General features: G+C 48.2%; 2 protein-coding genes across 2 annotated transcripts; one reads left to right on the forward strand and one right to left on the reverse strand.

Moving 5' to 3' along the window:
* Positions 1 to 1257: 1257 nt before the first annotated feature.
* Positions 1258 to 6448, forward strand: BO87DRAFT_317629 (ATP-binding cassette glutathione S-conjugate transporter YCF1; the record flags this gene model as incomplete). The annotated part of the gene is made up of 9 exons (XM_025619775.1): positions 1258 to 1551; positions 1625 to 4441; positions 4502 to 4605; positions 4674 to 4719; positions 4773 to 5557; positions 5625 to 5779; positions 5842 to 5910; positions 6002 to 6093; positions 6185 to 6448. 9 exons carry the CDS (start codon positions 1258 to 1260, stop codon positions 6446 to 6448), a joined length of 4626 nt encoding a protein of 1541 aa, XP_025475838.1.
* Positions 6449 to 7336: 888 nt separating this feature from the next.
* Positions 7337 to 9481, reverse strand: BO87DRAFT_390116 (uncharacterized protein; the record flags this gene model as incomplete). The annotated part of the gene is made up of 11 exons (XM_025624918.1): positions 7337 to 7380; positions 7424 to 7454; positions 7742 to 7757; positions 7908 to 7919; positions 7972 to 8035; positions 8085 to 8217; positions 8688 to 8734; positions 8892 to 8984; positions 9082 to 9189; positions 9324 to 9400; positions 9444 to 9481. 11 exons carry the CDS (start codon positions 9479 to 9481, stop codon positions 7337 to 7339), a joined length of 663 nt encoding a protein of 220 aa, XP_025475839.1.
* Positions 9482 to 12928: the final 3447 nt, after the last annotated feature.

Consider the following 12928-nt stretch of genomic DNA (forward strand, 5'->3'; position numbering starts at 1 on the left):
AAGGTTTCATTGAAGTGATACTGACCTGGGTAGGGGCGGGAAGCACCAGCTGGCCAGCAGCCACGGTACGCAAGTACCATTTATAGTAGTTCTATTTTCATCAATAAAATCAGTTTAAAACTACTTTTCTCTTATATCAAGTAGTTATAAACTACTGAGAAAGTAGTTATACTTACGTTTTCCTTGAGTTCAGCCATGGTGGTCGGTGGTGGTGGTGGTGGTGGTAGTGTTAATAGATGGTAAGAAGATGGAAAGAGGTGGTGCGATTTGAAATTATTGTTGTGGGTGATGCGACAGTCACATGATCTGAGAGTACTTACTAAGCCATTTTGGGTCGCGCCAGTGAATTAACGACCATCCCTCACCTGCACCCACTGAAGCAGCAGGCAGTTACATAATGAATTACCAGAAGCGTAAGCTACTGCGACTCAAACTTGACCATTCCTCTGAGGCTGGACTGGGATGATCCGGCGAGTCCGGAGTTAACTCAAGTGAGTACTAGTAGACTAGCACTGCGTAGATAAGCAGCCGTTCATTACATCATTGGTTATTGCCTCCGCCCACCCACTCTTCATCCAGTCTATCATCCCTGTCGGACTGTGCGCTTCTCAATCCCCGAACCGTTGATGGGACACTGTATGAATCTCGGATATAGAACATTCAATGGACATGTAAAGCCGCGTAGAGAGGTAGAATGGCAGTTATAGATACTGCTTTCGGTCGAGAACCTTGGATCAACCCTGCCAAGCACCGTTACCACGAGGAAAGAGACCGAATTATGTCATAAGTTCGGAATACATCCCTCCCGGCTTGACTTTGACCAGAAAAGGTACAAGGAGGACGGGAGGACAACTGCAACGCTTCAACTTATACCAACATCCACGCTTTATATACGGATTTCAAAAGGGTTTGCATTCATCGCAACTGCACCAGGGAAAGGGAAAAGGGGGCCATGCGCTTAAGCCGCTTATCAGGCCGGACAGAACGGTAAAGCCCTTGTATGACTGCTTACTTAGCCTTGTATCTTTTCCGCCAAAGCTTGGGCCCCGATGCCTTTAGTAAGCAGCTTGCAGCTCACTAACGAATCAGTAGTTCTCCGTGGTTATCGCCCTCGACGAAACGTTCTTCCTTCACGATCGCAATCCTTCCTTGCGTGAAAAGGCAACCTCGGGGCTTTTCACTGCTTCTCCCTTTCCCCCCGTTGCATGTCCGAAAGGACGAGCGATCTAGTGGTTGGGATACTTACATTCGGGGAAAATGCTGGAAGGCAGTTCCCAAACGTTCCTGGGGGATTCCACCCCCGGATCCCTGCTATCGTCAAACCTGAACACAGCATTCCAGTCCCCCAAGTCGCAGCCCTTCTGTGGCGACGTCGAGGGCTGGGGCCCGATTAGCAAGTTCAGATTCGATTTGACGCCATGCTTTCTGGATGCCGGAGTGGCTGTCGTTGCAGCATGGGGTCTGCTTATGGGTACAGGTGCTGTGTGGTTCTTGCTGAAAAAGCGAATCCCTCAGCCTGTGTCGAAGAACTGGCATTTTTATGCCAAGCTGGTTAGTATCCTATCCCTTCCCCTATGGTATCCCTGCCTATGGACTGACTGGTGCCCATTGCCCCTATGCTTAGGTCGTTTTGTCCGCCTTAATCTTTGCTACTGCCCTACAGGCAGCCATTCAGGTCGAAACTTACCCGGACATCTGGTTTGCTGACTTTCAATTTTGGAGCTCAGTTCTTGTGCTTGCTTCTCTCGCCGTCATCTTTGCAGTGCAGTATTATGAGCACTGGCGCAGCAGGCAGCCCAACGGCGTCGTCTTGTTCTACTGGCTCTTCTTCACCATCGTCTACGGAATCAAATTGCGGTCGCTTGTGGCACGAAAGGCATATCAGGATCAGCTTCCATACTTCGTTACTTTCTCGGTGAGCTTGGGCCTGGCGCTCTTGGAATTCGCTCTAGAGTACTTGGTTCCCAAGAAACAGAGCGCCTACGATGCGTTGGGCGACGAGGATGAGTGCCCTTATGAGTATGCAGATATCTTCTCGGTCCTTACTTTCAGCTGGATGACCCCGATGATGAAATTTGGCTACAAAAACTTTTTGACCCAAGATGATCTCTGGAACCTCCGCCGTCGCGATACAACCGGCGTGACTGGGGCGACACTCAGGGAGAACTGGGAACATGAGCTGAAGAAGAGCAAGCCTTCTCTATCGTTGGCTTTGATCAAATCATTCGGTGGCTCTTTCTTGCGTGGTGGAATGATCAAATGCGGAAGCGACACACTGGCCTTCGTCCAGCCCCAGCTTCTGCGTCTGCTGATCAACTTCATCAATTCCTACCGGACCGACGAGCCTCAGCCAGTCATTCGGGGTGTGGCCATAGCTCTCGCCATGTTTCTGGTGTCCGTATCGCAGACCATGTGTCTTCACCAATACTTCCAAAGAGCCTTTGACACCGGTATGCGCGTCAAGTCTGCTCTGACTGGCCTGATTTACGCGAAGTCACTGAGACTCTCCAGCGAGGGCCGCTCAACGAAGACAACCGGTGACATTGTCAATCATATGGCTGTCGATCAGCAGCGCTTGTCCGATCTCACCCAGTTCGGCGTTCAGCTATGGTCTGCGCCGTTCCAGATCACCCTCTGCATGCTCTCTCTCTATCAGCTTGTCGGATACAGCATGTTCGCGGGAATTGGTGTGATGCTACTCATGATTCCGTTGAACGGTGTGATAGCTCGGATGATGAAGAAGCTGCAGCTTGTTCAGATGAAGAACAAGGATTCAAGATCACGATTGATGACGGAGATTTTGAACAACATCAAGAGTATCAAACTTTACGCATGGAATACAGCCTTCATGAACAAGCTCAGCCACATCCGTAATGACTTGGAATTGAACACGCTCCGCAAAATCGGTGCGACACAGTCCATTGCAAACTTTACTTGGCAGTCGACCCCTTTCCTTGTCTCTTGCTCCACTTTCACTGTCTACGCCTTGACGCAAGACAAGCCTCTTACCACCGATGTGGTGTTTCCGGCCTTGACGCTCTTCAACCTGCTTACTTTCCCGCTCTCTATCCTTCCAATGGTCATCACGGCTGTCATTGAAGCCTCGGTGGCTGTCAAGCGTCTGACGGATTATTTCACCGCAGAGGAATTGCAAACCGACGCTGTCAAGATTGAGGATACCGTTTCTCATATCGGTGACGAGTCTGTCAGAATTCAGGATGCTTCCTTCACGTGGAACAGGTACGAAGGCACGCACGTGATTGAAAACATCAGCTTCAGTGCCCGTAAGGGTGAGCTCAGCTGCATTGTTGGGAGAGTCGGAGCTGGTAAATCGTCTTTGCTTCAGTCATTGCTGGGTGATTTGTGGAGGACCGAAGGTGAAGTTGTTGTACGAGGTCGCATTGCCTATGTTGCCCAATCGCCCTGGGTCATGAACGCAAGCGTCCGTGAAAACATCGTTTTTGGTCATCGCTGGGACCCCCAATTCTACGACCTCACCGTCGAGGCATGTGCTTTGCTGGACGATTTCAAGAATCTGCCGGATGGTGATCAAACCGAAGTTGGTGAAAGAGGAATCTCACTATCTGGAGGACAAAAGGCTCGGTTGACCCTCGCTAGAGCTGTCTATGCTCGTGCCGACATCTACCTTCTCGATGATGTGCTCTCTGCAGTCGATCAACATGTGGGAAGACATCTCATCAACAGGGTTCTTGGTCAAAACGGTATTTTGAGCACCAAGACTAGGATCCTTGCGACAAATGCTATTCCTGTTTTGAAGGAGGCTGATTACATCGGCTTGCTGCGCAACAAGACCATTATCGAGAGCGGAACCTATGAACAATTGCTGGCTATGAAGGGTGAGGTCGCGAACCTGGTTCGTACCACAATGAACGACTCGGACGACGACGAAGAGTCTGGCACTGATAGCCGTGACCTAGCGAGCCCTGAAAGCTCGGAATCTGTCACTGTTATTGATAATGCGGAGTCTGACTCGGATCCTGAGGATGCTGAGCGAGAAATTGGTGCCCTTGCTCCGATCAGGGCTGCTGGTGGTAGAAGAACAAGCACTGTAACTCTGCGACGTGCGAGCACTGCCAGCTGGAAGGGCCCTAGGCGGAAGCTAGGGGACGAAGAAAATGTCCTGAAGAGCAAGCAGACCCAAGAGACCTCGCAGCAAGGCAAAGTCAAGTGGAGCGTTTATGGCGAGTACGCTAAGAACAGTAACATCGTTGCCGTTTGCTTCTACCTAACCGCCCTCCTGGGAGCCCAGACTGCGCAGGTCTTAGGCAGTTTTTGGCTTAAGCACTGGTCTGAAGTTACCGAAGCCCAGCCAGATGTGCCTGTCGGCAAATACATTGGTATCTACTTGGCCTTTGGCTTGGGATCGTCCCTTCTGGTCATCGTTCAGAATTTGATCTTGTGGATTTTCTGTTCTATTGAGGTATGCTGGATTTCCCTTACCCCAAGATGCTTCTACATCAATTGCTTAACCATATGCCAGGCCTCCCGCAAACTTCATGAACGCATGGCATTCGCCATTTTCCGTTCTCCCATGAGCTTCTTCGAGACAACACCATCCGGCCGAATTCTCAACCGATTCTCTAGGTGAGTTCTTTTCCTAGTGTCATTGAGATATGAGATTTGATCGAGGAAGGCTAACTTTACTTGCTTAGCGACGTCTATCGCATTGATGAAGTGCTTGCGCGGACCTTCAACATGGTGAGTTTGAGATACCCTTCTGATTGGCTACTGTTGCTTACATCTGCCAATAGCTCTTCGGCAACTCTGCCAAAGCCATTTTCACCATGATTGTTATCGCATCCTCAACCCCGGCATTCCTCATACTGGTGATTCCCTTGAGCTACGTATACTTCAGCTACCAAAAGTACTACCTCCGCACATCGCGTGAACTGAAGCGCTTGGACAGCGTTACGCGCAGTCCTATCTATGCTCACTTCCAGGAGTCTCTGGGCGGCATTTCGACGATTCGTGCCTATAGACAGGAAGAGCGATTTACTCTGGAGAACGAGTGGCGAATGGATGCGAATGTGCGTGCATACTTCCCATCCATCAGTGCCAACCGTTGGCTTGCTGTGCGTCTCGAGTTCATTGGCTCTGTAATCATCCTGGCCTCCGCGGTACTTTCTATCGTTTCCGTAGCGACCGGCAGTGGGATATCTGCTGGCATGGTTGGTCTAGCCATGTCCTACGCTCTACAGATTACCCAATCCCTGAACTGGATCGTCCGCCAGACGGTCGAGGTTGAGACCAACATCGTGTCGGTTGAGCGTGTACTAGAGTACGCAAGCCTGCCCAGCGAGGCACCAGAGGTGATTTTCAAGCATCGTCCTGCTATTGGCTGGCCGGCGCAAGGCGCGGTATCGTTCAACAACTACAGCACACGTTACCGCCCAGGGCTTGATCTCGTGCTCAAAGATATCAATCTTGATATCAAGCCCCACGAGAAGATCGGCGTGGTTGGTCGCACAGGTGCAGGCAAGAGTTCACTGACTCTGGCACTGTTCCGCATTATCGAACCGGATAATGGCAGCATCAGGTAAGGACTGCTGCCCGACGTTATTCCATCGTGGCGAAATAGGTTCAAAGGCTAACGCTGTGTGTAGCATCGACGGGCTGAACGTGTCGACCATTGGCCTTTTCGACCTGCGGGGCCGCCTTGCCATCATTCCTCAAGATCCGGCCATGTTTGAAGGAACCGTACGGGATAATTTGGACCCACGACATGTGCATGATGACACCGAACTCTGGAGCGTGCTTGGTACGTTGGGCTACATTGCATACGAACGCTAAGCGTGATTAACTGACCTGTGATTGCTGCAGAACATGCGCGACTTAAAGATCACATCGCGCAAATGGACGGTCAGTTGGATGCCCAAATTCAGGAAGGAGGTAAGCATGTGGCTGGTTTTGGCCTCTCTCTCGTGCATTTCTGCGCGGTTTTTACCACATTAAGGATCTGGATTAACCTAGTTAATGGCAGGATCCAATCTCAGTCAAGGGCAGCGACAGCTGGTTTCCCTGGCGCGAGCGCTGTTGACGCCTAGTAATATTCTCGTGCTGGACGAGGCAACGGTACGTGGCCAATCGCATTGCAATTTGGTTGTTTCATTACTTTACCCCCGTTTTTCTTTCATTTCGCCTCCAAACTTACAGTTAGCTTTAGGCGGCAGTGGATGTGGAAACGGACGCATTGCTGCAACGCACGTTGCGCAGCAGCATTTTCCAAGACCGGACGATCATCACTATCGCACATCGTATCAATACCATTATCGATTCTGATCGAATCGTGGTGCTCGACAAGGGCCGGGTGGTCGAGTTCGACACGCCTGCGGAGCTGATCAAGCGCGAAGGCCGGTTTTATGAGCTGGTCAAAGAGGCCGGACTCCTTGACAGCAGCGACGGGCCTGGAGTTACGCAACAATCCTAGCGCTTATGACGAACATGGCGCTTCCTAGATGGCCGGAAGGGTAGCCTGTCTGGTTTCAGGCCGATCCCTCGCCCCCGACATGACTCACTGGGCTGCGTTATGAGAGTGCGTACCATGCGTACCCCGTGGAACAGGCTCGGCTTAGTCTGTACTTCGTACATAGACAGAGCTATTGTTCGAGCGCTGCATGGGGGTCCATAGCAAGTCTGTGCGTCTGATTGGGACGCAAAGTGAGGACGTTTAAAAATTAAAAAAGTTGAAAGGAAAAAAAGGGGGTGTGGGAGGGGTGTCGGTATTGCACCGCGGAACCAGGTATTCGATTCGAGCGTGGAATCATACGAGATGTGATTAGCAATTCCGGATTGCTCGGAGGTGTTTTGTCTGTCTGGGTCTAGATAGGAAGTGGAGGTCTGTTCTGTCAGGGTGTGACTAAAAAAAGTATGATCTTGCTGGAAGATACGCACACACATAGTATTATATATATTGGCGTTTTGACTTATTTAAACCATCTACAAGTAGTGGCTATACTGCCGTACTCACACCACTACACTATCAACCCTCTCCTTAAGCTACTTAGTAGTAGTAACTCATCTTACCCCTCAAACCCACCACACCCTGTTCCTTTCTTTTCCACGCGCAAAGCGACAAAAGAAAAGAAAAAGGAGGAGGAGAATCAGCACCATCAACGATAGTAGCGGTGTAGAAAAAAGGACAGGCACCTGCCAGACAGAAAACCCGGACTCTGCAGGATGCATTGCATGGCATGCATGTACTAGCGCCACACACACACACCAGAACAAACAACTGGACTTTGCTCTGCGTATTGCTGACTGATAGCATTTCCGCCAATCTTATAGCAGCGTTGATGCAGTCATGTTATTATTGTGGTTATTGCAGTGGTGTCACGATGCTGATGTGATTTGATGCTGATGCTGATGATGAAGTCACTACCTACCTACCTACCTACTTACTTACTTACTAGTAGGGATAGGATCAGGTTTCGGGACTAGTATAGTAAGTAAGTAAAGTAAAGTAAAGTAAATTATATGCGATGAAACTAGGTATCTTTACGTGGTTTGTTAAAGGCGTACTTACTATGTATGTATGTATGTATGGTACTATGTGTGCTTTCTAACTATGACTGTGAAGGTCTGTCTCACCGTTGTATATATCCCATTTGGGATGGTTAATTAGTTAGTAGTAGTTGATTGAATGTTTTATATTGTTGTTTGTTTGAATATGTGTAAGTAATATTCCTTCGTTTCAAACATTTGCATCATACTCAGTACTTACTTGTTTCTCTACTCTTCTGTATGGTATATATCCAAACACCGCAGGCAGATATTGATTGAGGTATTGATAGTATTTGCAAGATTTAAAGGACCGTAATAACTACTAGTTGTAGTAGGGAAAGAGAAAGTACCGGTCCTTTCTGTTTAGTACTTTAGATTCTACTTACTTACCGTAGTAACTAGTAGTTAGTACTATATGTTATGAGATCACAGCTACGTGGTATCACTCACTTCTTAGTTAAGCGAAGGCGCGCCCTGATGAAGCTTTGCATGAGGTGGCGTCGTGGTTTCTGTCCTGGGCTGGGTTTTTTATCTGATCTGAATTGACGGTGAGGTAGACACACGATGGTGCTTGAGTTGCTCGTGCTCGTGCTTGGGCTGCTCCTCGTGCTCGTGTCCTTGGGAGATAAGTATATTTGTGATGGTGGAAGTTCGATGGTGGCGTTCGAAGCTGGCAGTTCGAAGCTGGCAATTTGTCTGGTTATAAGTGAATAAATATACTTACGGTCAGTGCTAGGTAGTAGTTATGCCCGCACGTTCATGGACCAGATAGATTTTGTTTTGTTGAGGCCTGATATGATATCGTGGTAATACTATAGACTTTCTATTACTTTTGGGTATATGGTTGAATTACTACTACAGTATCTGCTTACTCGTGATGGTGTATAGTAGCAGCATGTTATGCGTTACTTTAATATGATTCTCATGTCATGAGATACTTATCATTTAATACTACTGCTGATGTGAGGATGGAGAGGGATAAATATATATATATATATATATATATATATACATCTATTTATATATATCCCGTTATTTGCTCAAGTATATAAGTAACATAAGTTATATTGTCTTCAACTAGTATTTCGTTCAATTCGAATATATATATATTCCACCTCCAAAAAGCCCGATAACTCCTAACCATCCTATTTACGAAAACCACAGACCAAAATCAACGGCATGCACAAGTGACAACCAACCCACCCCCGAAAGTCTAGAACAATCAAGTACTAGCTAACTAACAACTACTACTACGTAGTAACTAACTAACTAACTACCTACCTACCTACTGCTGCAAGCATTGACTGACTGACTGACTGACTGACTACCTGACTAACCCACGGAGATAAGCGAGTTACTTAGTTACTTACTTAGTTGTCCATGGGGGAGAAAATGAGGGGTTCCCAAACTGGCGGTGAGAATAACAGCAGAGATCCAAGAGGTTCTTAGATATTCCACAGTACCTACGTATCGTATGTACTTCGAAGAACCCAAAGAACAACGAATAGTCAACCACTAATTTCAGGTACCTGACTAACCTGGCCTAACTAACTAACTTACCGAGGGAGAAGAAGAAGAAGCGGGCGGAGCTGAACACCCTTTTAGTTTTGGTGTTGTTGTTGTTGTTGTTTCGGTTGCCGCTGGCTGGCTGGGGCTTTTGGTTTTGCACTGCCACAGATATACTTACGTACTGTACTACTACTCAGATAACGGGAGTATATGAGGGCTGATAGCGAGTATCTTTTTAGCCTGAATTGATGGACAGACCGGATATGCGCTTTTCAGCTTGACGGTCTATCTACGTACTTTGCTAAGTACATTTACTAGGTTCTTGGGTGAGTGATTGTGGCGGCGCTTAATTGGCGCCTTGACGATGTGTCTGCAAATTTCCAAGTTTCAAGTTTCATCATTAGGTAGTTTACTTCGCTGTGTCTACGTGGTTGGAAGAGAAGCCTGGCATGTTGTTGAGCCTGTGTACCCCACTGCTTAGGGCGCAGCGCTTCGATACGAAGGATTCAATGGCTGCTGAAGATGGACAAGGCATTGGGGATTACCATAGGTCGGGGTTTGTGCGGATATTTGTCGGGTACGAAGTCCTATCTGTATGCGCTCTACTGTAAGTGACATGATAAGCTAGCTTGCTGGAGGACCGTGAAAGAAAGTTACCCTCCTTGCTTCGCGCATCGTCACCATCGTCGTCGCGATTAGTCGATGAGGATACGGAGTACTGGCGCGATCGATCGATGAGCCATCTTCAGGACTCCTGCCTAGTCTAGATACCGATCGCATCGTAGAAAAAGGGAGGGGGAGTGGCAATCAGACCCTTCCAGGGAAGTTTAGTATCGCGGCGAGAAGACCGTCTCTAGCCACACCAACTCTGCGAAATAAACTCCAGGAAAACTGAGCTACCAAAGCATATCTCAACTGGTAAACTTTCGCGGAAGTCCCTTCAGATCTGAGGGTGTTGAAGGCAAGCAGGGTGGGCACGGGGATTTGTTCCGGGGTTTGAATGCGCCAATGAGTGCACGCCCCCCTTTTGACGCGAGAGGAGAAGCGCTGCGATGGTCAAGCTAGCTAGCTGGTTAGACGAGGGCGGATCTGAGATGATGATGATGATGATGATGACGATGACGATGATGTTCTGCATGGGCCAAGTGCCGCGCCGCTTGCTGGACCTGGTCGTCGGGTCGAGGGATCGCGGAACTCAGCTCATGGCGCGATCCACAGGATGACCACTTTGAGCGGCGTGCATGGGAATCGAACGAACGGATTGGATGATAGTTCGCTTTGGGTCGTGGGACGGGCAAGTTCGTTTCGAGACTTGTACCTCAAAAGGGGAAGGGAAGGAGGTCTAGTTTTTCGGATCGACTGGTTATTGAGTGGTCGCGGGATTTGGGTGTGGCGACGGGGCCAGGTGTCTAGACTATGAGGATTGTGTTAAATTGGAGTTAGTGGAAAGTCAGTGAGAGAGCTAGTTAGTTAGCCAAGCGATAAGCGAGAATGGTGTTGGAATGAAAGGAATTGAGAGGGGAATTAAACTGGTATCTAACCGAGAAAATAATTGACTATAGTCAAATATTGTGTTCCGAGATATTTGACAGCTGTGGATGGCTAAGTAATTGGGGGAGAGCGCTTGACAGCGGCTACACACTCATGGTAGACCAGGATGACGGCTGTGTAAATTTTGTAAGAGCAAGGAGTCAAGTAGTTAGTAGTAGTTACGGGATCATCCATGTCTGCGCAAAGCAGACCCAAACAGACACAGTGGCTGGCTCAACGCTCAGGCCGTTAGGACTATCTATGGAGACTCAGTCAACTTCCCCGAGACGCCAACCATGGGTCAGCAGTCGACGGTGGGCGGAGTTCCCGACGAGTCGACCCAAGAGTCCAGAGGAATTACAGATGGATTCATCTTGAACATTCTCGACGCCATGGGAAGGAAAGTTGTCTGCAGGGACAACAGTAGGGTGTGGATAGAGCCAGGCTTGTTGTGCGTTGTGTAAGGATTCATTTTCTTGTTTTTGTTTTTTCCTCCCGTTTTCGACGGGGCCAGACAATTACATTGTCCAGGATATCCCTACCGGAGAGCATCCACCGGGAATGGAGCTTGACAGCTGGCCATGGCTCATTTGTCCAACCCGCCCCGCGGGTTACTTACTATCCAGGTTTTTGTCAGTGATGGTTTGTTGACACGCCCGTTTGTGGTGGTCGTTGTGTTGCGTTGTGTGTTCTTTTCAGGGTTTGGGGCTTCGCTTAGTAGACGATGCTGTGATGATGATACTAAAGTACTCCGTACTAGAAAATATATACGAAATATAGGCTCCGTATGCAGTGCAATATTGGAGATGTGGAGTATACTAAGTTGTGGTACGTATTTTAATATCACTTCTCCTAGGTATAGTAATCAATTTATTACAACTCTGAGTAAAGCGATTAGAGACCATACTCATACTCACTTAAGCAGCATAACGTAATTGAATAAGGGTATTTATTGAAATTGTTTCCTGACAGATTGACTGACAGTAACTGACTAACTGAATAGTTGGTTAACTAACTAACTAGGTAGTAACCTTCAACTGATCGCCAATTATCCTCCTCCTCATCAGCATCATCATTTGGCTCGTTGCAGATCTCCCCGAATTCCCCTGACCCGGATGCCAATTGCCCAAGCAAGCAATATCTCCGTGCCCAGCGAGGCCCTCATCATCCATCAGCACTTAGTTAGTTAGCACGAAGGAAGGGAAATTAACTAGATGGATAATAATATTATAGTAACCATGTTAGGTACACCACAATAATACTCGCTATTATAAGCATCCACCGACGAAGTGTAGTCATCATAGTAGTATTCCGGGATACACCCCATACCCAGAACCCGCGCCCGCCAGCCACAATCATCATTTTGCTGCAGCACGCACAAAACAAATCATCCCATCCTTCTAACTGTCGGTCAATTCTTCCTTCCCGGCCACTTATCTAAGGTACGAACCAGGAACCCCGGTGTTAGTTTGCTGCATAGGACTTTGGGTTCCAGGAAATGAACCCTGTGGATCCCAGAGAACCCTGTCTTCTGTCTCCTTAGTGTAAGTTGTTCTTGTCTCGCCTCAAGGAACATGATCCGCTCCATTCGTTTGTCTGTGTCCACACCCACAACCTATCTCACCCCTGCTGGTGGGTGTGATTGTCGCTCGAAATGGAGAAAAGGTACGGATGGCCAAGAGGGGGTTATCTGAAACGGATCAATTGGGAGATGGAACTGTCGGCCGAAGTGGTCCTCCGTACCTGCCGGATGTATACAGTAGTATCTTCTTCTGGATTTTGCGGTGTTTGAATGATCGGTGTTTGAGTACTACTCCAGGACAAACATATTGCGTCAAATTGATAGGATAGTGAGAATTCTTCAAAACACGGTACACCCTAGATAGCTAGGTCAGAAAGTACGAGTAAGCATTTAGCGATTGACCAATATTCAAGAATTATTCCTGATTTCATCAAGCGAGATTGTTCATTATCGCGAATTTGAGCACCTGGCACAAAAGGTCTAGTACTCCGTAGGTACTTTCCAACCGCGACGATTGAATCATAGAATGGCTCATGGCGGGGGATTGGCCCCTGCGGATTCATTATCCGAGAGCAACCGCGCCCCTCGACAAATAGTCGGTCAAGTTTCAGCTCCTCCTCTTCCTTGACTAAACTCGGGATTTAATTGTTGACGTGCACAATGAGTGGTCGTTGTCCTTAAATACGTAGACTATCTAGTGCGTAGCTCCGAACAAAAGCGAGCGAGGCAGCAAGCGGACGGGACGACCGATGAACTAATTATCTTTTGAAATCCCTGCGTAGATTGGCGCATCTGTCAATCGGATCCGTCGTTAGTGCTGCGCCAGTAATGTGTGGGCATCGCGAT

This window comes from Aspergillus neoniger (genome assembly GCF_003184625.1).
Source record: "Aspergillus neoniger CBS 115656 unplaced genomic scaffold BO87scaffold_37, whole genome shotgun sequence".
Classification (NCBI taxonomy): Eukaryota; Fungi; Ascomycota; class Eurotiomycetes; order Eurotiales; family Aspergillaceae; genus Aspergillus; species Aspergillus neoniger.